The sequence below is a fragment of the Chanodichthys erythropterus genome, chromosome 20, assembly GCF_024489055.1.
Source record: "Chanodichthys erythropterus isolate Z2021 chromosome 20, ASM2448905v1, whole genome shotgun sequence".
NCBI classification, from domain to species: domain Eukaryota; kingdom Metazoa; phylum Chordata; class Actinopteri; order Cypriniformes; family Xenocyprididae; genus Chanodichthys; species Chanodichthys erythropterus.
The window spans coordinates 21,379,149-21,406,380 of record NC_090240.1 but is presented as its reverse complement, the minus strand read 5'-3'; the positions used below and the strand labels follow the sequence as shown (position 1 = coordinate 21,406,380).

General features: G+C 35.7%; 1 protein-coding gene across 3 annotated transcripts; it reads right to left on the bottom strand.

Moving 5' to 3' along the window:
* Positions 1-109: 109 nt before the first annotated feature.
* On the bottom strand, positions 110-26,851 carry b4galnt1a (beta-1,4-N-acetyl-galactosaminyl transferase 1a). 3 transcript variants are annotated; one of them, XM_067372195.1, is made up of 11 exons: positions 25,894-26,845; positions 23,034-23,251; positions 22,234-22,410; positions 21,679-21,785; positions 19,679-19,719; positions 18,670-18,850; positions 17,582-17,674; positions 17,300-17,487; positions 17,079-17,219; positions 4,029-4,266; positions 110-3,949 (listed from the first exon to the last, which is right to left on the bottom strand). In XM_067372195.1, the coding sequence occupies exons 2-11, from the start codon at positions 23,243-23,245 to the stop codon at positions 3,732-3,734; spliced, it is 1,596 nt and encodes a 531-aa protein (XP_067228296.1). In that variant the 5' UTR covers positions 23,246-23,251; positions 25,894-26,845; the 3' UTR covers positions 110-3,731. The 3 variants fall into 3 exon arrangements, with proteins under 3 accessions (XP_067228296.1, XP_067228298.1, XP_067228297.1); XM_067372196.1 differs by lacking the exons at positions 110-3,949; positions 4,029-4,266 and adding an exon at positions 10,097-11,175 and having other exon boundaries at positions 25,894-26,851; XM_067372197.1 differs by lacking the exons at positions 19,679-19,719; positions 21,679-21,785; positions 22,234-22,410; positions 23,034-23,251; positions 25,894-26,845 and having other exon boundaries at positions 112-3,949; positions 18,674-18,801.
* Between the last annotated feature and the right edge of the window lie 381 nt (positions 26,852-27,232).

The window sequence follows — 27,232 nt, the reverse complement described above, 5'->3', positions numbered from 1 at the left end:
CTTTTCTCCACTGGACAATTTGTTTCTTTTCAAGATGATTTTTAAAGGGGTAAACTTGATAAATGAAAAAAAAAAAAAAAAAAAAATCAATACTAATAATTTTGATTTACTCAGAATTCCGTCTTTACTCAGGTTTGAATCAAAGTTTGGTAATAGTATAAACTCTTTACATCTAATCATGAGTGTTGTTACACATTGCCACTTATCTACTACTGACAACCTCATTATAACCTGATACCTTGACTTCATAAAATATACAGTTCAAACACAGTCTAAAATGCTCAAATAATTCTTCTGTTTATTGTTTGATGTCTGCATTTTTCCTGGTGTATTTCAAAGGCCACTCTCAGGAGATCACCAGTTTTCTTTTTAAAGCTCAAGAAATACTACACTAATTGGCTTGATGGAAAGCAGCCCACATTACTGGTGCACAGGACTGCCCAGTTGCCACTGTTGGCATCTCTCAGCTACACTGGATATTGGTGTTATACAAAAGACTTAAAATAATAATTCTGTTTAATTCGATTTGATGTTGGGTTTTCTTTGCTTTATGCAGAATTTCATAGAGGCAAAACCAATGCTTTGGATGGATATCGTAATCCCTATTGTTTAATATTAAATTATAGTATGGTCATATTGTGGTTTAACAGAAAAAAATAGAAACAATAAATAAGGGAGACTGGGGAAAGTCGTCAAAAGGTTAAACCAAATTTTTTTTCCTGGCCCATATAGGTGGAAATGTTCAAAAGTTTTTTTGTATTTTTAAGATATGTTTTTAAAAAAAATAAATAAATAAAAAACCTACATGAGAAATATCAATAAGGGGTAGAAAAACTCCAAATATGCAGTGTACCTTTTCCTATTATCTTAATGGAAGTCCTGATGAGTTGCCGCCATCTTGTGGCTTGAAAAGGAAATGACCACTCTTAATAAAGTTACATCAACTTCGAAATACAGCAGAAAAAAAAAGAAACAAATATTTTTCTTTTTATTTATTTTTGTTTGTTTTTTATTTATTTATTTTGCAAAAGTTAGATACAGCCGCCAAATGTAGTTATTTAGCTGATTAATAGCTGATTAGGGAAGATGGGTGAAGATGACCCCCTTTAAGAACATTGGGTCTCATTCACTAAGCATCCGTATGAACATATTTTGTGCGTGAAATCTGAGTACGAACGTTTTCACGAACAAATCATGATTCACCAAAAATTTTCGTACTAAAATGTATTCTAAATTTAAAAATGTAGGAAAAACTGAAACCACACGTAAGCAAATAGCAACTTTCCCTTTGCGGCCTATAGTTATATTTCATCTTAACATGACTGTAATTATATTATATTATATTATACACAATCATATATTAAAATTAATAAATAATCCAATTTAATTTCATCTTAACTAATTTTTCATCATATAGCGCGAAAGAGGGTTTTTTTTTCAGATGTTTTTTTTTTATTATTAACCAGAAATATACAATAATAAACAGAAATTTACATATTAATGCACAGAAAAAAAACATGCCAGAGTGTACAAACCATTGATGTATTCATCAAAAAACTGAATATTCTTTAAAAATATGACAAGTCTTCCTTGCTTTTTTATTTATAATGTTCTCCAAACTGGTGCAGTCTTTTGTCTCCTGAAGAAAATGAATAAAATTTGGCTTGGATCCTGACCATTTCTTCTTGAAATTTTCCCAAAATAATAAACAGTTGCACAATAAAATTAAAATAATAATTATTATTATTGTTATTTTCATTGGAATAATACATAGCCTACATATATCAAAATTATTTAATTTAAATATAACATTTGTTTTCCTTCTAATTAAATTTTCCACATCCACCCAAAACATTTTTGTGTATATATATAATTACAAAACAGATGGACAATAGATTTTTTTTTCCATTGAGCAAAAATCACACGAATAATTAACATCTAACTTAAACCTCTCTAACACACTTTTAGATGTAACCTCTTTTACTTTATTATTTAAACAGTATGCTTCACAAATACACCAAGCTTTTTTCCAATTTATATTCCTAAATACACTGGTCCGCAACAAGCTTTTATGAGTAGCTGTTTCACAAGTTATAATATTCCTAATATGTTTAATAACAAATATTGCCTCAGAAGAATAACTTCCACAAGCTCTTACAAAATGTATAACTTGTTGAGGTATGGCATCAAATACAGCATACTCTTTTGGCGTTACTGGAAACCCACATTTTTCCAAGAATTCACTATAAGATAATAAATTACCATTTGAATTTAAGAGTTGTCTAACTAACACAATATTATTTTCATACCAACTATTATAGAAGAGAGATCTATTTTTATATTGAATGCACCTATTATTCCAAATAATGTATTTATTTGGGGAAAAATTGAGCTTAAACATCCAGTATATAGCCGCAAAAGAGTAGCTAAGAAAAGCTGCGTTCTGATGACGCAAGGGTTGCAACTATGGCAGCTGAGAAGGCCATTCTTTGTGTTCTTTTTGAACCCTTTCGGAGCCTGGTGAAATCGGTATAAATATACGTGTTCAATACTGCAAAATACGCTCGATGTCACAGTCACTGCCTTTGCCGTCCAGAATAAAAGAGAATCATCCCAATCGAGTGAAGGGATTTGTGGAAACTGTGGTTCCTAATTATTGTGATCCAACATTTGCCTTCATTTCAGGATGAAAAGACAAACATTGAAGGATAATCCACTTCTTACCTCCGAGACTGTGTTATGATCTATATGACCTTATTATTTTTATTGTATTAGGCTTATCATTATTGATTATCACTATTGTTGTGCTATGCTATTGTAATAGTCTATTTACCATTATATAATCAGATGAAAATAGAAAAGTTTATTAAAGTTTCACTCAAAAATACAATAGCAAAATATATAAATATGTAGTACTTTTATGTTACATTCATACCCATTGTGCGAGCTGTCTCTTTAATACCACGTGGTTTATATGTTGCTGCTGATTGGGCTGACATTTTTGACACCCACCAAACAAGAGAAAACGTATCTCAAACCACGTTGCACACCGTTTCCAGGAAACGTGTCGTTCAACCTGGAAACCGTAGCAAAATGCTGCGCACCGGTATGAGCTTGAACAAAGTCCCTTTAAGACGTTATTCTATAGTCTTTGGCTTGAACATGTCCCTGGTTTTGAGAATGGCACACTCGAGGACCGATGTAGCGAAAGAGCTGTTTGACGTGACAGGCTCTTAAGGAAAGGTTGTGCGGAAAGCCCTTATATGGAGATGGGTTGGACGTATTTTATGCAAATAACTAACCTTTTGCGTTAGAAGTTTAGGAACAAATTCATATGGAGATTTTTCTCCTGTGCGTACAAATATGAAACAATTCACGAAATGATTAGTGAACGATACCCAGTGTGTGTTTGCTTTTAAACTTTAGGCTACATCTAATCACATTATTGAATAATAACACCATGGCATGAATTATAATAAATACTAGCCTACATAAAAAAACAACAACAAAAAAAACCACACTGGTAAAAACATGCCACTCTGAGCCTTCAGTGCCAAATCTGGGTATATCTCACAAAAGAGAGATAGCCATTCATTAAAAGTGTTGAGATGTGTGTTGTGCCATCTATGTTCATGAGAACAAAATAAGGAGGCCGGCCATCTTGCTCCGGGGGCATCTGGCTCCTCGGCTCTTTAATGAGGGGGACTGCCATGAAAGTGTTCGCAGAACATTTAGTCGCTAGTGACACATTTAAAATGATTCTTGAGGTAATAAAGATCATATTCATTTATAGAGGTCTCGTTAGTGGATTCATAACGGAACTTGGAATAGGCTTTGTCAACCTCATTTTGTCCCCATGGCAACATCCCCTTGATCTTCGATGCATGACTGATAATAATATCATCACAGGAGCCCACATGAAGGGTGCCAAGCCCATCAATAAAAAATGCTGAAGGAGGAAAAAAAAAAGGTCAGGGTAATACAAAAACATTCTCACATACATGCATAATCTACTTTAGACCTCTTACCTAAATGACCAACTCGAGCCAAACGGGGGTCAAAGCCCACTTCTCTTATCTTTTCTGTGCGAGCCATGAAAAAATTAATGACGCCATCTGCAACCACACAATTGGGAAATCCCTCAATAACGTGGTGGAATCCTGTCCTTATGTGTAAACAATCTCCCTCTTCATCACCCGCATCTGTGGAGATGATGTGTCGATAGGTGGTAGTGTATCCCGTCACTTCTCTGACTGCTCCCCCCACCTTACATAGCAAACACAAACCAGGAAGCAGTTTGTCAGTCAAGATTATTTAAAGTACATTCATCATAATTGCACAAACAACATTTTTTTTTAATCTTATTTTATTACATTTAAAGGTGCCATTGAATTGAAAATTGAATTTATCTTGGCATAGTTAAATAACAAGAGTTCAGTACATGGAAATGACATACAGTGAGTCTCAAACTCCATTGCTTCCTCCTCCTTATATAAATCTCATTTGTTTAAAAGACCTCCGAAGAACAGGCGAATCTCAACATAACACCGACTGTTACGTAACAGTTGGGGTGTACGCCCCAATATTTGCATATGCCAGCCCATATTCAAGGCATTAGACAAGGGCAGGCAGTATTAATGTCTGGATCTGCACAGCTGAATCATCAGACTAGGTAAGCAAGCAAGAACAACAGCGAAAAATGGCAGATGGAGCAATAATAACTGACATGATCCATGATATCATGATATTTTTAGTGATATTTGTGAATTGTCTTTCTAAATGTTTCGTTAGCATGTTGCTAATGTACTGTTAAATGTGGTTAAAGTTACCATCGTTTCTTACTGTATTCACGGAGACAAGAGAGCCGTCGCTATTTTCATTTTTAAACACTTGCAGTCTGTATAATTCATAAACACAACTTCATTCTTTATAAATCTCTCCAACAGTGTAGCATTAGCCGTTAGCCACGGATCACTATCAAACTCATTCAGAATCAAATGTAAACATCCAAATAAACATTGTACTTACGCGATTAGACATGCTGCATGACAAACACTTTGTAAAGATCAATTTTGAGGGTTATATTAGCTGTGTAAACTTTGTTTATGCAGTGATAGAGTCGAGAGCTCGGATGGGGGCGGGGAGTGGGAGATTTAAAGGGGCCGCAGCATGAATCGGCGAATTTCTAATTATGCCTCAAAATAGGCAGTTAAACAAATTAATAACAAAAAAAAAATCTATGGGGTATTTTGAGCTGCAACTTCACAGACACAGTCAGGGGACACCTTAGACTTATATTACATCTTGTAAAAAAAACGTTTGATGGCACCTTTAAGCAAAAAATAGGCTATATGAGTTAATGCTGCTTTTACATTTCATAAGAACTATACTTATCAAAGCTATTATAATTTATAAATTAATCATATTTATTAAATGATATTATAATACACTTATTAAATGTTAATACTCTGGTTGTCATGTCTGTGCATGGGTGTTTTTACAGTGGAAACAAGTCACTGAATCACTGATTCAATGCGTTCAAAAACAACTGGGATTTGTGGAGGAGTCACTGAATCAATCTTCCAACCAGTTTGTTTGTTCAAGATGCTGATCATGGCTGTGTTTAACTCCACTTTTAAACAAACACTCATGAACTTCCTTAATCTCCGCCATTTTTTTGAAGCGTGTTCAACTTCGTCAAATGGACAAGGGAAGATTATTTGGACAGACTCTCGCACTATATTGGGCAGTTTGCATTTACATGTATTCATTTAGCAGATGCTTCATTATCCAGATGAGAAAAACATCACAGGCACTTCACTACACTAGTAAACTAGCTGGAGCAGAGATGAGATGCTTAAACATTACACTTTAAATTCTCCTTTTTTTTCTGCAAATAAACAAATAAAGAAGCAAATAATAGTTACACTATTACAACAAGTACACTATATACAACAAGTGCCTTGGTTTGTGTTTGAGGATTAGGTAAGTGTTTGTGAAAGAGGTGTGTCTTTATCTGTAATCTCTACATGGGGAAAGTTTTTATTATGGGAACCTTTATGAAATAGTCTTGTTTAAGTGCTTAGCATTCCGATCAACCAGATAGTCTGTTTGGCTGTCTATCCGTGACCTAGATAAAGTTAACTGGAGGTTTAGTAAATCTTCATGCTAGAGCTAGAGCATGCCATTTGCTAACCCTGCTGTAGATAATATGCTGCCTTTTGTTGACCCTGATTTTTTTGATCTGGTGACCCTACTTTATATCTGTAGCTGTTCACATTAGAGTATTCCCGGCTAACAGAAATATGTTCTTAGAATGTTTTACTAACATCTCCGTGGTTAGTGCTGGCCCAGGCTGGTTTATGCTGGTATAGTGCTGGTCTAGCTGGACCAGCAGATTCATGCTGTTCTCAAGCTAAATGGAGTGGTGGTTCACCAGCATGGTCTTTTGGGTAGCTGTCTGTATGCAAGCAGTGTTTTGGGGACTAGCACTGTTTTTGCTTGCATACTTCTGTATTTAACACATTAATGGTGTAAATGAAAACAATATAAGGTTAAAAATATGATTATTGAATTATATGATTATAGCTTTAATTTCTTTCGCTCCCTCTGCTTAAAGTAGAACACACTCATGTGTCAAAATCCAGCTGTCAGTTACTGATTCCAAATAGTGCAAATAGTAAAAGGTATGTCTGTGCAAAATATTGTTGACAATTGTGATAGCATGCACTTTCAACAATTGTTTAAGAGAGTTAATTCAACCAAAGTCAATGGCCAAATGCTGGGAACAAAGCCAAGAAATAAAGCCAAACTGTTATGTAATAAGTGAATATGGTAATGCTGTTTTTAGAGTGGTTTAATCGTCCTCTGGTGAGATACTGGGCCTCATTTATGCAACAAATGTATGACAGAAAACTGGGCGTACCGTCGTTTACACAAAATTTGGCATTTATCAATATTGGCGTGAACGGTGGCTACGATCAAATCTCACGTCAGGTCTCAGCAGTTGTGTTTTGGTGATTAAAGTGATTCAAATCAGCTATCACTAGATAATGTTAAAAAGTCTTTATTTAGTTTTTTTGGGACACAAAAAATATTCTTGTTGCTTTATAATATTGAGGGAGAACCACTATACTCACATGAACTGATTTAAATATGTTTTTAGTACCTTTATCTTGAGAGAGGAAGTACCATTGCTGTCTATATGTAGAGGCCTCACTACGGAAGAGGATTAGGGCCAAGCAATAATAAAAAAATAAAACCATCTCGAGATTAAAGTTGTTAAATTTCGAGAAAAAAGTCGAAATAAAATGTTGAGAATAAACTTGTTAAATTACGAGAAAAAAGTTGTTAAATTTCAAGAAAAAAGTCGAGATAAAATGTTGAGAATAAAGTCGAGAAATACGAGAAAATTAAATTAAATTACGAGAACAAATTCGTTAAATTATGAGAAAAATGTTGTTAAATTTCGAGAAAAGTCGAGATAAAATGTTGAGAATAAAGTCATTAAATTATGAGAATAAAATCATAAAATCACATGAATTTGTTCTCATAATTTAACAACTTTTTTCTCGTAATTTAATGACTTTATTCTCAACATTTTATCTCGACTTTTTTCTCGAAATTTAACAACTTTAATCTCGAGATGGTTTTATTTTTTTATTATTGCTTGGCCCTAATCCTCTTCCGTACCTCACTGAGCCATCAGATTTCATCAAAAATATCTTAAATTGTGTTCCGAAGATGAATAAATGTCTTACGGGTGTAGAAAGACATGAGGGTGAGTAATAAATTATTTTCATTTTTGGGTGAACTAACCCAAATTTCTGATTATCTGTTTCAATAATCTTGTACAACCCTAAATCAAGAAAAGTTTGGACGTTTTGTAAAATGTTATAAAATCAAAAATCTGTTAATTCTCTTTGCCTTATTTAACTGACAAATGTACAAAGAAAAAAATTATTTTATTTTGTAAATATAAACAAATTTAGATTTTGATGGCTGCAACACACTCCAAAAAAAAGTTGGGACAGAGGCAAAATAAAAGTGAAAAGATAGAATATCGGAGTTAAACTGTTTTGAAACGTCCACAATTAACTGGTAATAGGTGAGCGGATCGTGTTTGGGTATAAAAGGAGCATCCTCCAAAGACTCTGTCTTTACAAGCAAAGATGGGTCATGGGTCACCACTCTGTGCCAAATTTCATGAGAGAATCGTCAAAAATTTCAAAAAGCACATCTACCACATAATGTTGTGAAAAGATTCAGAGAATCCAGAGAAATTTCAGTCCGTGTCAAGGCAGGTGACCTCCATTGCAAGTGGCATTGGTGAATTGCATTTGAGTAAAGACACCTTTGGAAAATTTTAACATAGTAAATTGTATAAACGGTTAATTTCTAGAAGGAAATTAAACTAGACTGGGGAAACTGGATGGGTGAAAAACATGTTACACCCTCCCCTCCAGCTGTTTAAATGAAAAACATATGTGCTAGTGCTATCTGCAGCTTTTCTTTGAAAATTGTCACAACTGATTCATAGATAGACACAGCCAACAGACACAACTGCCAGATCTGAATACCATAAAAGGAGTTGCTTTATCTGAATAACAGGAAGTCCTCACCGATCCACTGAGGAGGCTGTGTGGCCTATATATATCTGAATGAGAGGATAAAGACATCCTATTTTGTTTTCTTTCACTGTAGAACACTCTGTATGTTAGAATGAACTTCTTGCAAGAATAAAAACTATAAAGACACTAGTGACTGCTGCTTATATACTCTCTCGTAATGATGATTGACAGGACTGAATGTTTAGGCTCCTCCCGAACCTACGTTTGGAACTACATTTCACAAGTTTGCCTGCCCATTCAGTCTTAATGGGTGAACAATGTCGTTCAGTGATATACAGTGCTCAGCGTAAATGAGTACACCCCCTTTGAAAAGTAACATTTTAAACAATATCTCAGTGAACACAAAAACAATTTCCAAAATGTTGACAAGACTAAGTTTAAAGTAACATCTGTTTAACTTATAACATGAAAGTAAGGTTAATAATATAACTTAGATTACACATCTAAGTTTACACGGAGTGATGGTAGCATCTTCTCTTTCAGTATAGAGCAGTACATCTGTGAATTCATGATGCCATCAATGAAATGCAGCTCCCGACACCAGCAGCACTCATGCAGCCCCACATAAGGACACTGCCACCACCATGTTTCACTGTAGGCACCATGCAATTTTCTTTGTATTCCTCACCTTTGCGACACCATACAGTTTTAAAGCCATCGATTCCAAAAACATTTATCTTGGTCTCATCACTCCAGAGTATAGAGTCCCAGTAGTCTTCTTCTTTGTTAGCATGGGCCCTGGCAAACTCTAGGCAGGCTTTTTTGTGTCTGGGCTTTAGGAGAGCTTTAGGACGGCACCCATGCAAGGCATTCCTCTGCAGTGTATGCCATATTGTGTCACAGGAAATAGTCACCCCAGTTTGGCTTTCTACTTCTTTAGATAACTGCAGTGAACTTGCATGCCGATTCAACCCTTCTCATCAGAAGACGCTTATGTCGAGGTGTTAACTTCCGTGGACGACCTGGACGTCTCTGTGAGATGGTTGCAGTCCCATCTTTTTTTAATTTTTGTACCACTTTTGTTACAGTATTCTGACTGATAAGTAAAGCTTTGCTGATCTTCTTAGTCGTCTTCACCTTTCTGGTGTAAAGGAATTATTTTCTTGCTAAGCTCTTCTATGTGGTGCCATTGCTGACAGCATGAAATAGGAAGGGGTTTTAACACACTTTTATAGTCAACTGTCTGCCGGACTCCTGTGTAATGAATAATTAGACTATCCTGTGGTTGAATTCTTGTTAAATTAGACATTTGTAGTCTAAAATTTTGCTTTGCTCTAGAGACTTTCAGTGGGGTGTACTCATTTTTGCATCACCCTAATTTGAGTAAAACGTTTCTCTAAGTTATATTATTAACCTTACTTTCATGTTATAAGTTAAACAGATGTTATATAAAACTTAGTCTTGTCAACATTTTGGAAGTTGTTTTTGTGTTCTTTGAGATATTGTTTAAAATGTTACTTTTCAAAGGGGGGTGTACTCATTTACGCTGAGCACTGTAAGTACTGAAGACTTCAAGGAATATAATATATTCTTCAAGGAGAATATATTGCCGCATTGGGGAACAAATACGGCAGTTTGTCTGGTAAATTTCCTGCAGGCACTAAAAGAGAAAACGAAAGGGCTGCTGCAGGAACAGAGAGAGAAATCACTGCTGGGGCAGTGAAGGGATACTTTCCTGCTCCTACAGATGATTAGTTGGAGAACTGCTTTTAGGACAAAGGATGAAATCACTGCTGCGTAGTGAGAAATAAGTTTTAGTCTATAAGCTGTTGCGACAGCAGTGGGAGAGATATCATTGTTGTGGTAAATAGAAATAAAGATTTAGTCTGAAAGCTGATGCGAGAGCAGTGGGAGAGATATCATTGTTGTGGTAGATAGAAATAAAGATTTAGTCTGAAAGCTGATGCGAGAGCAGTGGGAGAGATATCATTGTTGTGGTAGATAGAAATAAAGATTTAGTCTGAAAGCTGATGCGAGAGTGGTGGGCGAAATCACTGCTGTGGGCAATGAGGAATGAAGTTTTAGTTTGAAGGCTGTTGTGAAAGCGGTGGACAAAATCACTCCTGCGACAGTGGGGAATAAAGTTTAATCTGAAAGTGGTTGCAAAAGCGCAGGCCAAAATAACTGCTATGCCAGTAAAATTCAATTCACATTTATTTATATAGCATTTTTCACAATATATATTGTTTTAATGCAGCTTTACAGAAAATTCATGCATCTACATTACAATTTAGAGTGATCTGTTATCCGTTATTTAAAAATGTATTAATTTACGGCAGAAAAAGGCTCATTAAATTACTGTATAAGTTGTGAACAATGATTACGATATATGGAATTTAACATTGGTGCATGCTTATTTATTTTTTGACAAGGGGAGAAATCACTGCTGTGGCATTGTGGTAAATATTTAGTGTGGGAAATCATTGCTGCGGCAGTGAGAAATAAAAGTTTAACTGGAGAGCCTGAAGGGAAACTCATGCTAGGTGGTCTTGCAGCACTTGAATGGAGATAGGCTGATGGAGCTTTTAGGGTGGAGGGGGAAATCCTGCAAAAAAGAGGTGGGAGTATTATAGCCGTTGACTAAGAGGAGATCGGCAGGAAATATATTTTTGAAACTTCTGTGGGTCAATAAGGAAACAGATTGGTTAGTTTGGAGGGGTATGGGTAAATTAACAATGAAAATTGAATGGCTGCTGCTCATTAACTGATCAGTTTTGCTATGCTTGATATTAAATCAGATAGTGTCACTGTATAATATTTGGAGATTGGAAAAAGACAAATGGATCTAAGCTGAGGATCAAATTTAGAATTTCATGTAGATTTGGAACATCTAAAAGAACATCAAAGAACGTGAGGATAAATAGAGTGTTGGTTGTTCTGGTGATGTTTTCTAAGAGATTTCCTGCGAAGGAATAAGAATTTGCTTAAAGATGCCCTAGAACCAGTTTTTACAAGATGTAATATAAGTCTAAGGTGTCCCCTGAATGTGCCTGAATGAAGTTTCACCTCATACATTTTTTTTTACATTTTTTAACTGCCTATTTTGGGGCATCATTAACTATGCACCGATTCAGGCTGCGGCCCCTTTAAATCGCACACTCCCTGCCCCCCGAGCTCTCGACTATATTACAGCGCATTTACAAAGTTCACACAGCTAATATAACCCTCAAATGGATCTTTACAAGATGTTCGTCATGCATGCTGCATGCATGCGTTGGATCATGTGAGTATAGTATTTATTTGGATGTTTACATTTTATACTGAATGAGTTTAAAAGCCAGGCAGTGCTGCGTGGCTAAAGCTAACATTACACACTGTTGAAGAGATATATAAAGAATGGAGTTGTGTTTATGAATTATACAGACTGCAAGTGTTTAAAAATGAAAATAGCGACGGCTCTCGTCTCCATGAATACAGTAAGAAACGATGGTAACTTTAACCACATTTAACAGTACATTAGCAACATGCTAACGAAACATTTAGAGAGACAATTTACAAATATCACTAAAAATATCATGATATCATGGATCATGTCAGTTATTATCGCTCCATCTGCCATTTTTCGCTATTGTTCTTGCTTGTTTACCTAGTCTGATGATTCACCTGTGCAGATCCAGACGTCCTGCCCTTGTCTAATGCCTTGAACACGAGCTGGCATATGCAAATATTGGGGGCGTACATATTAATGATCCCGACTGTTACGTAACAGCTCGCCTGTTCTTCGGAGGTCTTTTAAACAAATGAGATTTACACAAGGAGGAGGAAACAATGGTGTTTAAGACTCACTGTATGTCAATTCCATGTACTGAACTCTTGTTATATAACTATGCCAAGGTAAATTCAATTTTTGATTCTAGGGCACCTTTAATGCTTCACAACTGACAAACAAGAATCAAAAAGGGCTGGGTTCAGATATTTGAATGTTTTTGATGAGGGGGAAATTTGCGGGCTATTAATAGCAGGGCACTGCTGACAAAAATTAGTTTGTAGAAAAATGGAGATGATTGAGAAAATTATTGCAATATAAGATCTTGCATATGGAGCCAATGTCCTAAATTTCTGAAAGGCAGAATTTGAGAGAGCGATTAGATTTTTAAATTCTGCTATATGTTCTTTACATATAAACTATTGCAAGTGGATGACCAGATTAGTCATCTGATGAATGGCATTAGTTAGGAGGAACTTGACCTGCATTTGTTGATGCAAGAAGATATGGCATTATGAAGCTTTTTAGAATCCAATCATGAGCTGAAGTTTTGTAGCATTGCAGCATGTGGCCAGCATGTGACGCAGATATGGTTTACTTAGCCCAAACTGAGCAGTCCATCTTCAGAAATAGAAAGATCTATTTCAGCGCTCTCTCTCACACATGTTGTAAATGAACAATTTTTGTAGAGATCTGCCAGAAGCAGCAGCCATGAAGATTAAGATTTGTACAGAAGCATCTGATGGCCGAACCAGTTGGAATTCACAAATGGAAAAATGTCAGGACAGCCCAGAGTGATTTGCGTTCGCAATGCATTTTAGTAGTTTTTTTGTAGTTAGTGGATAGCTAGTGAAGGGTAGAGCAGAGGCAGGCATTGTTTGTGGAGGCAGCCTCATGCTAGGTTCAGTGCTACTGAAAGGAAAGTTGTAGAAGGAAGGAGAGGTAAGGAGGAGCCAGAGCAGTTCCTTGTTGCGGAGGCAGCCACGCAATAGGGGCCAGTCTGGAAATGACTGGGAAGAAGGCAGGAGGAAAATGGAGAGGAGTGGAGATTGGTGTGTTTGGGTGAAGTAAATCAGCAGTGGGTAGGAGCAAAGACTCAGTCAAGAAAATTCTTTTCACATTTGGCAGCCATATTTGGCTACGTTGCCAGGCATTTTTCAGGAATCCAAGAAGAAGTCCTATCTATTTGAATGAGGAAATCCTGAAATCTCCAAAATTGCAAGCATAACACAATTCAATTCAGCAACAATTCTGACATGAACTATCCCAAAAATATTGTTTCTTATGCTCAAATAGCATTAAAAAAGGTGTATATTTTAAGGTTTAGAATCTTAGCTTTACAGTAAATATAGGAAATATGACCAATTTATCAATATTTAGGGCAGTTGATCTTGATTCAAACGAGCCTATGCACAATATTACGTGATGCGTGGACTTCTGGGATCTGATCGCGTTGCAAAGATGATGCAGTGTTGAAAACGTATTTTCGAAAAAAGGTCGGCTAGTCCACTGTTGAAGAGTAAATGGATGGTGAAGTGAAATTACTTAGAGTTAACGAAAGCTATCATGTGCTTTGTAATGTTTGGAGCAGATGTCATAGCAGGTCATTCATAAAAAATGTAGATCTTAATTACCTTCATGCTGTGTGTGGTAATGCTGGAAGAATTGTCATTGGGATGACGCAGTGACCGCTGCTTATATATGCTCGTAATGATGATTGACAGGACTGAATGTTTAGGCTCCTCCCGAACCTACATTTGGAACTACATTTAAATTTTATATTTGAAATCACCACTGAAATCTGACAAGAACTGTCTCATAAATGTTATTTCTGTCATGACTCTCGGAGTGTTTGGCATGGTAATGGATGTTGATATGTTTGGCCTTGGCGGAATAGATCTGCTACGATGCTGCTGCTCTTGGTTATTGCTGCTGCTGCTGCTGCTGAGTAAGTATGGGACTTGCTACTGCCTATAGATAGACGACACACTGCTGTGAGCAAGTAGCCTAAGACATGCTACTCTACAATATAGCATACATTCTGCCCGTAGCAGAGCTATACAGGTGGAGCTGGGGAAGGTGGAGGGTTTCTGAAAGTGCGTTGCACTGCTAAGCAAATGCTAACCAAGTATTTGACGGGTTAAGCATGCAAGCTCATTGGCTACTGATACAGCAGGAACCAATCAGGTTGAGTTAAGGACCTATTAGCCTGCGCCATCTAGAGTTTCATGACAGAACTTTGTATTTCTTATGCTCAAATAGCATTAAAAAAAGCTTATTTTTCAGGCTAGAACTGCCAATGTGCATATCAGCGATTGCCGCTTTTATTGAGAAGGCGGGACTATTCCGCCATATTGCGCATTGTATTTTCTCCCATTCATAGTAATATGAGCGCATGTCTTTATATCTAAAGTCTGTGATGATCATACCTTTAGCCAGTAGGGTCACACTTTATTTTTTAATGATCCTCTTTAGACATTCTGTTGACTATAAGTAATGTTGCACCTAAATGTCAACTAACACTTATTAGAGTATTAGTTGAATATTAGTAGACTGTTAGGTGTTAGGGTTGGTAAAATAAGTTGACATGTAGCTGCAAAGTGACTTATAGTCAGTAGAATGTCTGTTGGGGGATAATCAAAATAAAGTGTTTGCAGAAATTAAAGGGATAGTTCACCCAAAAATGAAAATTTGATGTTTATCTGCTTACCCCCAGTACATTCAAGATGTAGGTGACTTTTTTTCTTCAGTCGAACGCAAATTATGATTTTTAACTGCAACCGCTGCCGTCTGTCAGTCAAATAATAGCAGTAGATGGGAACTTCAACTATAACAGTAAATAAAACTTGCTTAGACAAATCAAAATTAAAACCTGCGGCTCGTGACGACACATTAATGTCCTAAGACACGAAACGATCGGTTTGTGCGAGAAAACGAACATTATTTATATAATTTTTTACCTCTAATACACCACTATGTCCAACTTCGTCCAGCTTCCTGTTAGTGAGGTCAAAAAACGCGTTGTGATGACGGAAGTGATGTCTCGCCCATATACTTCAATGAGCGCGAGACATCACTTCCGTTGTCAGAGCGCGATCAGACCTCACTAGCCGGAAGCTGAACGAAGTTGGACATAGTGGTGTTTTAGAGGTAAAAAATTATATAAATACTGTTCGGTTTCTCGCACAAACCGATCGTTTCGTGTCTTAGGACATCAACGTGTCGTCACGAGCCGCAGGGTTTAATTTGGAGTTGTCTATGGAATTTTTTTCGACTCTTATTATTCAAGTTCCCAATCACTGCTATTATTTGACTGACAGACGGCAGCGGTTGCAGTTAAAAATCATAATTTGCGTTCGACTGAAGAAAAAAAGTCATCTACATCTTGGATGCCCTGGGGGTAAGCAGATAAACATCAAATTTTCATTTCTGGGTGAACTATCCCTTTAAGCAGAAAGTCTACTAATACTCTGCTGACAGTTGCTGACAGACATCTTGCTGACATGTAGTTGCAACATGTATTATAGTCAACAGGATGTTAAAAGGGGAAGTCGAAATAAAGTGTTACCACCAGTAGAGATTCTTCATAGTGCAGGAAGTTCATGTATCAAATTGGCAAATCAAAAAGTGTCTTTGTGTAACAGGTACTGACTTTAAAAAATAAAAAAAATAGTCACACCCTGTAACTAAACTTATGAAACTATTGCTCATGCAATTTTATAAGCATTACTCACTACCAGAAGCACCATGCATGTTCAAGCAGCAGCACATCAGGATTTTGCCGAGTTAGACACGCTCCTGGGTCAACAAAATGAAGTCCTAACCATATCCATACCCCTAAACCTAATCCTAACCATAAGTTATCCCTAAAAGTAGAGGGAAATGATGTAGAAGCATCAAACCCTGATTGTAAACTTGACATAAACTGCAAACTTTTTCTTCAAAACTGGTTGAATGGAAATGTTTTAGGATCAACAAAGATGTTGATCCAGAAATATGTTGTACTTGGTGAAATAAGGTTCTGCGCCGTCCAGACGTGTTTTCTAGTTCACAATCCCCCAATAAGCCAAACACACTTGAGTATTGTTTAATGGTAGCATTGTTAGTACAATGTGAAAACGGCAGTAATGTTTCTCAACATACTACATCCAGGTGCATCCAGGTGAACCAGCCCCAGGTGCATGACACCCCTGCTTTTTTGCATTTCACAATTTTCTGTTTGTTAACTTTGAATCTCATTTGTTTGCCACAACTAACCACACAACACAAAAGCTTTGTGTTATGAGAAATATATGCATTGCAGTATGTTTTTTTCTAAATGTCACCTTTGGTTTTGCGCTATATGAAATATAAGTTAACTCCAAATGTAAGGCCTTGTTTGGACTTTGTGCACTGTAGCATGTGTTTAAGAGTGTAGTAATATGCTAATTTATATGAGAATAATATGAATAAAATTTATTATAATTTAGCTAGCCGCAAGACAAACACCTTATTTTTGAAAACCACAGTAGCATGATGGCACAAATCCACAACTATGTTTCACACAATGTTTCAGAGATTTTGTAAAGCAGTTTCTAATGACTTTCCTGTTTTGGCTTCAGGGAGAAATTTCAACTATGAGACTGCTCGTCTGCCAATTTTCACAATCAATACATCGCTTCCTGCTTTCTTACGTAATTTTCATAATGAACATTTGTCTTAGTGTGATTGAATGATTGAAGAACAGCAAAAGGTTCTCTCACCAGGTCCAAAGTCGTTCTCTCCAAAATATCCAACATTTTTTCCAATTTGGTGCTTGAGGTGAAAATAAAGTCATCATCCACCCAAAGCACGTATTTGGTTGTTACCTGAGAGACTGCCAGATTACGGCCAGCAAACCAGCCCTGTAATGAGGAGCAGACAGCACTTTAAACAATCTATTTGATCTGAGAAGAAAACATACTATGTAATATAGCATCCATACCTTGCCATAGGGCATGGTATAATGTTCAATGTAGGGTCCAGTTACAGGTTTAGGCTCCTTTGTGTCATCAGCTATCACTATAGTTATTGTGGGGTAGAACTGTCGAATGCTGTTGATCAAATCCTGAAGTTTATCATAGCGGAGAAATGTTTTTGTGGCAATGGTGACCAGCGTGTTTACATTGTATTCTGTGGGAAGGACAATATCAAAACATGAGTTTTGTGAAATTTCTAATAAATGTAGTTGAAAAGGATTTATAATTATTTAATATATCAGTTTTACCTTTTTTGGGTCCAGGAATATAGAATTTAGGCATTGGTGGATGTCTGATCTTAATGGTGAAGGTGGCCTGGTTATTACCTGCATTAAATTGTACTGCCATAGACAAAGGAATAGTGTTATATAATTAAAAAAAGATACAACAGACTACTGAATATAGAGATAAACATGCATTACAGCATAAATAAATGCTAAATGACATGTATTGTCAGTAAATTTTGTTTATAATGTAATGTATAATTGTGTAATCTCCAAAGTTTTGACAGTTGTTTTGCATTTCTGAGTCTTTCTGTTGAAATGTATCTTCTTGATGATCCTGCCTTATTCACTGAATTGTGTGCTTTGGATTTTTTAATCCATTATTTTCTATAAATCCATGTAGATGTCATTACAACATCATTACAAGAAAATTATGTCAATATTTACCCTCATTTCAAAACTGTTTGCTGTGCCTTTATTTTATTTTGTGGAACACAAAAGAAGAATTAAGGATAATTTTTAACAAATATTTACATAGCAACTCTATCCATACAACAGCACAAGCTAACAAGATCCATAAAATGTAGCCCAAACAAATTTTGTGATATATTTAACCTATCTGAATTCACACAATAGGTTTGTTTGAGAAACAGACCCAAATGTAAGTCATTATTCACTTTCAAATGATCTTTCTTAACAAACTGTCAATTAATTGTGTTTATATAAAATGGTGCTTAAACATGAGACATAGACTCGCTGTGTCATTACAAAATCATCACGGGAACCTGTTCTACAAGACGACAGGGAACACAAGCTGGCCGGATATTTGATTAGACAAACCAGTTCTCTATGCAGTACAACTGTACAGTCATAAGCAATTATGAAGCTGTTTGCTCAGTGTTGGGGTTTGTTGTAGATGCAGATGGAGCAGATAACATGATTCTGAGGGCAAACTCTTTGTTTAGTAAAGTAAATGAGATAATACACTGATGTTGTTTGCATAACAAACATCTGCATTCATTACACCTAATCGCTGATGTTCAATTTTTAATTATTGCCGCATTAAAGAACATAATCATATTAGATTAAAAGAAAGTGTTTTGGGGTCTCACCTACATCTGCTTTGTTGGGATGGAACAGTGTGTTTGTGTAGGTAACAAACTCAAGCTGCCTGTTTAGTGAAGCCAGAGATCTGCTCATAAAACTAATATGCATCTCTCCTTCCCCTTTGACTTCCACTTCATCCACCATCGCTGCCGTATTGAATGTTCCCATTGTAGCCTTCAGATCTACCTGCAAATGATATTGTATGAAAAACAGATTTCTGGACAATAATAGCTCCAAAATGACCAGTGAAGCAGAAAATTCTTGTACTATGATGAAAAATTGCAATAGTTCACTCCCTCAGTCATGTAGCTTTCTTTGAATCATCTCTCTATTAATGGGATAATTCAGCCCCAAAACGTTAATTGTGTAAATATTTACCCTCATTTCAAACCTGTATACTGTTATTTTATTGTGCGGAAAACAAAAGAAGAATTAAGAATAATGCTGCTGTATCCATCAACAGTTAAGTGGCCATGGGCTATAAGATCCATAAAAAGCAGTCCAATCAATTTTTAGTGATACATTTCAACTCATCTGAAGTCACATGATAGGTTTGTGTGAGAAACAGACCCAAATGTGAGTCATTATTCGCTCTCAAGTAATTCACGACAATTATTTTGCATCTTTCTTACCAAATATGGTGCATATGGCAGCTCTGATGCCATGATGTTTGTTCACAAGACATGTGAGAACCTTTGAAGTTATCAACATTCAAACTGAACAAAAATCTGGGGAGTTGAATTACAGGTGTGAGGTATACACATCAGTTTTCTGGTTCTTTTTTTTTTTTTTTTTTTTTTTGTTCTTCCTTTTTGCAGCTTAACAGCCCATGGTATGAAACAAATGAAACAAAGCTGTAAAGGTTCTTCTGTACCATAGGAAAAAAATGAATACAGGTTTGGAATGACATGAGGGTGAGTAAATGATGACAGAATTGTTATTATTATTATATTGCTAAACTATTAATTTAACAAATTACCATTCATGAAGCATACAGAATAATGGTGGACTTACGGAATAATGGTCCATTTTGCGTTCTTGGTACAGACTCAAACCTTGAAAACACAATAACATAGACTTAATGTGTAATCTTGCTCATGTTTTAACTCATAAAGATAAAGCTTATGCTTAGCAATAAAAAAAAAAAAAAGTGTTCAGTGTTTTACTGATAATCCTTGATGGTGCACATTTTTGCAAACTAGGCAGGTGCTATTATGTAAGTCAAAGATGTATATTAAAATTTGCAATTTTTATTTGTTTCCTGTAGAATGGAAATTAAGTTCTCAGGTAATTCAGTTCAAGACAGATACAAGTCTTCAAAATGGTGATACAAATCTGACTTAAAGGGTTAGTTCACACAAAAATGAAAGTAGTGTCATTTATTACTCACCCTCATGCTGTTCCACACCCATAAGACCTTTGATAATCTTCGAAACACAAATTAAGATATTTTAGTTGAAATCCAATGGCTCAGCGAGGCCTTCATAGGCAGCAATGACACTTCCTCTCTCAAGATCCATTAATGGACTAAAAACATATTTAAATCAGTTCATGTGAGTACAGTGGTTCAATATTAATATTATAAAGTGACAAGAATGGTGCACCAAAAAAACTAAATAATGACTTATTTAGTGATGGCCGATTTCAAAACACTACTTCAGGAAGCTTCGGAGCATAATGGATCAGCGTATTGAATCATGATTCGGATCACGTGTCAAACCGCCAAACTACTGAGATCACATGACTATGGCGCTCTGAACCGCTGATTCGACACGCTGATTCATAATGCTCTGATGCTTCCTGCTTGCCATCACTATATAAGTCGTTATTTTGTTTTTTTGGAGCACCAAAAATATTCTCCTCACTTTATAATATTAATATTGAGCCACTGTACTCACATGAACTGATTTAAACATGTTTTTAGTACATTAATGGATCTTGACAGAGGAAGTGACATTACTCCCTATGAAGGCCTCACGGAGCTATCGGATTTCAACAAAAATATCTTAATTTGCGTTCCGAAGATTAATGAAGGTCTTACGGGTGTGAAACGACGTGATGGTGAGTAATAAATGACAGAATTTTCATTTTTGGATGAACTAACCCTTTAAGTCCACATCTCTGATTGTAAATTACACTTTTTTTCTTAATGGTAACCACACGGTGAAACCTGTGAAAGCTCGTTTCCGCCATGAAATAAAAAATAAAAAAGGTAATTGCACCTTTTTATCACCATTCTGACTTTGTTTTTCTTGCAATTGCGAGTTTATATGTCACAATTATATCTCAACTCACAATTGCGTGTTATAATGTCCAGTCGTGAGAGATAAAAGACAGGAGTTTTTCTCAGAATTGCGAGTTTATATCTCACAGTTCTCGCTTTATTGCATGTTAAAAAGTCAGAAATGTGAGATATAAACTCACAATTCTGAGAAAAAAGTAATATTTCTCACAATTCTGACTTTATAAAATGCAATTGCGAGTTCATATCATGCAGTTCTGACTTTAAAACTCGCAATTTTGAGTTTATATCTCACAATTTTGAGAAAAAAAGACAGAATTGCGAGGAAAAAAGTCAGAATGCCAGGTTTCACAGACAGGGCTTAGCCTAAACCAGGATTAGGCCTTAGTTCAATTAGGGCATATAAGTAGCTTTTATAAACGTTTACTAGAAAAAAGAAAAAAAAAACATTACTATAGTGTGCATCTTGAGACAAAACAATGGCACTGACATATTTTAAGATTTTTTACTTTCAGTTAAAACAGCTCAAACATTTTAGTCCAGGACTAGCTTAAGCCTTGTCTGTGAAACCGGGGCTAAAACTTAACTCATAATTGCGAGTTTAAACCTTGGTATTCTGAGAAAAAAAGAGAGTCAGAATTGTGAGATAAAAAGACACAATTACGTTTTTAATTTTTCTATTTAGTGGCAGAAACAAGCTTTCATAGAAACCAGCTTATGAAATGCTGAGGAATTCTTCTGTCTATAATATCATAAAAACATCTTGTTTTACCAGGAATTAGAATGGTCCTTTTTGGTCTGACTTCCACACCCTGGGTAGGATATTGAAGAGGACTGTTGGCTTCTGCTAAGATAAGTGAATCTGCAGCAGTATACGTCCTGAATAGAGAAAACACTAAGGTCATTCGTGAAGTTGGCGTCCCACTATACTTCTTGGGATAGTTTACCCAAAAATGAACATTCTGTCATTATTTATTCATGTTGTTCCAAATCGTTATGACTGTCTTTCTCCAGTGGAACTATGAAGATATTTTAAAAAAATGTAGAGTTAAAGTCATTGCCATCCAATGTAGTTTGGACCCCAAATTTCTTCAAAATATCTTCTTTTGTGTTTTACAGAAGAAAGAAGGTCAAACTGGTTTTGAATGACATGAAGGTAAGTAAAGGATGACAGAATTTCCCTATTTGAGTGAACTCTCCCTTTAAGTGAGTAAAGAGAGACAAAGCCAAAGAAAACACAAAACAATTGTATCTTTTTACATTGTTACACTCAAAATGAGCAAAGGCCTTTTTTTGAAAGCTGAAATATGGTAAAATGATGCACCACCTCTTATAGAAACTGCGATACTCTTTATCTCTGTATTGCTTTGCTTTTTGCAGGTCTGAATCTTGGACGGTTGCATGTAGCTGTGTAGCTGATACTTGAGGAAACAGCAGCTGAGGGAATGGGAAATTAATGCCTGGTTTGTCACCTTCACAAACACACCCATTTACAGCAAGTACCCTGGTCAAAAGTAAAAAACATATTTGAAAATTATGGGCTAATATTCAGTCACAAAACATGTAATTCATTCCATGCACTAACAACAACAACAACAACAACAACAAAAAAGAGTATAAAGTGGAAGAGGTGCCATTAGTCAAAGTGGACATTTTCATTTCAAATAATGTGGTTGTAAATTTCCAGCCTGAAAGCAAAAGCCCTTTTCCCAGTGGCACTGAATCCCAAAATACATCTACAGTGTATCCTGTCAGGAAGTGATTTTGCTATGCAGAGCTACGCACGTCCTGAATTTGCTGAGTTAGATGCGTACATATTTTGTTGATCCTGGAACAACATTCTAGTCTGGAAATTTAGTCTTAACCCTATTCCTACCCCTAAACCTAACCCTACCCATAAGTTAGCCCAAAAATCAGAGGGAAATGATAGATGAATAACACTGATGTAGAAGCACCAATTCATGATTTTAAGCCTAAACTTGACATAATCTGTAAACTTGTCCCTCAAATCTGATTGGTTGATTTGAATGTTGCAGGTTCAACAAAAATGTTTACTCAGGAACATTGGGTTGAACTTAGCAATATCAGGTTATGCGCAAAAGCACACTGGTCTCAATTTCTACTCACTTTGACATGCTATCTTTGATACGGTAAGAGATGTGGTCATATCCACGGTTCATGTTTTGTAACCTTTTCTCCAGTAGCACTTTTAAAGAGTCTGATCCCTGTAGCACATCTACCGTCATAATGGAGTTTGAGTTCCAGTGGTAAAAGAGTATGGCTGTGAGCGGCAAGACCACCAGCAAAACCAACACTCCTTTCTTGTTTGTGAACCGCATAATTGCCTAAAGAACAAAAAGACAGGAGAGGTATTAGCTATCACATACGAGTCCTTTTGAAAGCATACACATTATCTTCAGCATACGGTTGATATAACCGTCTGGTCACTGCTTTGCATAATTTTGTTTTCTGGTCAGTACAAAATTCTGATCAAATCAGATGATTAAACCCAACCAGCCAATTGTCAGTTACAAGAATTTCCCTATATTTGTTTTTCTCTTCAGCGTTATTGGTCAGTGGAAAATGCTGTAGCACATATTTTCTAAAATAAAATTCAGCAGTTGCCAAGCTCAAATCCATCTATTCATTGTCTGTACCAAACCTCAAATCTATGACCTAAATAAAATATAACCCACAGTAAAAATATACATTTAAAGCATAAAACACAAGACGCTTGTGACTTAACATTCACAGAACTCATATATATTGTTTTTTAAACTTAAATGAGTTAACCCCAGCCTTGCTTCAGTTTGGTTTGTTTTTCTTTATTTTTTGCCAATTAAAACTCATTGTACTCTGCACCCGCGCCCTTGCCTCTGTTCCTGCACCCTCACCTAAAACACTGCTGTAGACTCTCCATAGGCGTAATGGTTTTTATACTGTACAAACTGTATATTCTGTATATTTGTGGTGAAGCATCAGTCCAGTGAGTGAGAGGTGTGTTTTCAATCTGCCTTTGCACAGTGTAAACAATGTTAGCTCACCTTCTAGCTGCCTAGAGACAACAGACCTAATTTCCTGTCAAAAGCCAAATGCCAAGTGAAACTAACCTATGACGATCGACTAGAAACTAAGAAACTTTAAAAAAAAATGGTCATGTGGGCTTTAAAAGAAAAAAGGAGAGGAAACCACCCACCCTACCACACATGCGCACACAGAGAGAGAGAGAGAGAGAGAGAGAGAGATTGAGAGAGAGGGGTGGGGGGGTTTGTTCTAGTTTTTAACCATACCTCTAAGACTAAACAGCACACAAGCTAGTTCACTTTAGCACTCAAAGTACAACCAAAACCATGCACACACATAATGAGTTTATCTGAGGGTGAGAAATTAAAATCTTTTATTTTCACACTCTTCACACTTCTCCTAACCAACTTTCAACAGCAGTTAATTTCACATTCAAAATGCACTAAAATTACCATAACTCTTCATACATACTGTATCTCAGATCAAATCAACTCATTCTTCCATAACAATAGCAAAGGTTTTCACCCAAAAACACACTTTGTCTCTTATAAAACAATTACCTAACAACACTAACAACAGGCAGCATACGTTTTCTTAGAAAGTCTTTACAAAACAAGAATAACACTGTCTACTGTTTACAATTCACTGCAGCATTTGTTACCTGATCCATGTTTACATCACAGTACAAAAAAATATATAAATTCCTGAGTTTCCCCTTTTGTATAGGTGGTAATAAAATTAAGTCTAACACCTGTCTTACATCAAATTGTCTAGATGGTAATTCATTTGCTAGATTCAGAATATTCAGAATATACAACTATGGAAAATTAAAATTAAGAGGAGTGGTCTCTTAATTTTTTTTTTTAAGAGATTTGAAAAGAAATTGGCCTGTAGGTACAATACATGTCAAAGTGAGAAAATAGCTTATGCAATCATAAAATACATTTCATTTATTCACTTATGTGCCAAATATTCTGCTAGTCTTATCTGTGTTGCAACTTATAAATCAGGCCAATATAAATGATATTTGGCTTTTACTATAAATATTATATAGCCATTTCATTCCTTTGAACATCAAATTAAAATTAAAGTGGAATCGATCATATTTTTAAACTTTAGAGTTGCATGTTACAGGGTCATGTACTGAATTCTATTGAACAACACGCACTTCCGCAAAATATGGGGGCTTTTTATACTGTAATGTAATAAAGCGCCTCTCGTTTTTATTACTACTGTGTTTAATTAGGCTATTTGAACATCTAGTATAGCTTATGGACACTAATGAAACGTTTATATAGGCTAGGCTAATCTTCATGTTGTCCAAACTGGAGAACAGTAACATCAAACAAGAACAAATAAGACAAATCAAAAGTTTTTACACTTAGAAAATATATGTTTTTTCTTTATATATATGAATTAAGTTTCTAAACATCTCTTGAAATGACTAAACAGAACCATATACATTTCCAGCTTTGAAATACCATGCATGTAACAGGCTGCGAAATATTAGGCTAAAATTTCTTTTGGGGACTTTCACTTTTGTTTCATTTTTTCCCCCCAAACACTTATAGTTTGATATATTAATTAAATAATATAATCTGTCTTACCCTTAAAAAATTTGTTAATTACAAAATCCATTTAATTGCTTCAGGTGGAAAGACGCATGTGGAGAGAGTGAATGAAGATTTGAAACTCGAATTGCAAATAGTAGAATAAAGAAACACTTAAGACATTTAGCATACAATGAAAGACATGGGTTACTCATTTAATAATTACAAAAACATTTTAAACTTACGCAAATTCAGTAGCGTAACTAAACCGGATATGTAGCAGATGGAAAAAAAAGGAAGCGTGGTCATGCAAGGTTGAAAGTTCTCCGTCTTACGCGCTCCGTTATCACGCAGTAAGGAAAAAGAAAGAAGAGACGAGACAGAGCGTGCAGCGTGGAGTTATTCAGACTTACCCAGCATTGGACCGACAGCAACGTCGTGTCCCTGGTCAAAAATATTCGCGGTAGGACGGCATAAATCGTTAAAAATATGTAACAGAGAACATTTCGAAAAGATGCATTCAGATACGTTTCATAACAGGGGCGAGGCTAGAAATGTTCATACGGGTGTGCCTTCGTAAAACAGGGTGGGCAAATCGAGTATGAAAACTGCATGAAAAATGTCACTTGTGCACATTTTGAAACTGTTTTTCAACCATGACAGGACGTGTCTTTTCAACTGTCAATAAACGTCCAAATGTTTGCTGGGAACGGGGAGAAAACACAACTCTATAAAATTGTAAATTACGAGAAAAATAAATTGCAAAAATATTCCAATGCAGATGAAAATGGGAGAGAGAGAGAGAGAGACAGAGAGAGAAATGGGAGTTAAAATAGTTAATGAATATTTTAAATAGTCAACGATAATACCTATCATATAAGATCTTCCAATAGAAAATGTTGTAACAAATTTTTAAGAAATTGTTTTGTACAACAATGTTTCCCAGGACCTGTAAAGAGAAATTATATATTCTGTCATTATGAGAAGAAAGAAGTGAGTGAAATTAGGACCAATTTCCTTTCATTTCCTGTTAACCCTAAACGTAAAGAGGTACACTTTGAAATTATATACATATATATGCCTACCCTGCAAAAATAATTTTTAAGAATAATTTAATGTTGGGGATTCAAATTGATGTCAAATATGCAAGTTAGAGATAGAAACACAAACATTCTGGAAGGATGCATTATACAGAATACCCGCAAGACTGATAATGTCAAGAGAAACTGTTAAATGTGGTTTATTTATGTGGTTTATAAAATGGTATCTGATGTAATAAATAATTTGTTGCTTTTGCTGAAATTTTACATATGTACATTTTTTAAAATTCCTCCATGATTATTGGTTTTTAATGAGGGATTAAAAAGTCCAAAGCACTATTTTTGTACTCCTTATTGGAAAATGTTGGTTTTATAATATGAAAAAAAAAAGATCAAATAAACAAAAATCTTCCTACTCCCCTACTTTTTCCCTTTTTTTCTTTCTTTCCTTTGTCTTTAACTTATTGCTGGGTATATAGTTTGATATAACAATTGATTTTAGTTTTTGTTTTTTAAATCTTTCTGTTATGACTACCTTTCTGTTAATGTTCAATATGAAAAAAACATGCTCAGCCCCTCCTCCTTCTTGGAATAAAGGAAGTAAATTAGCTTTTTAAAGAATGAGACTGGCCACAATGAAGCCTACATCTCTTCTGTGTTTTCAGTATGTCATGAGAGAGGAAATGCCCACCAGATAGGGATGTTCCTTGTG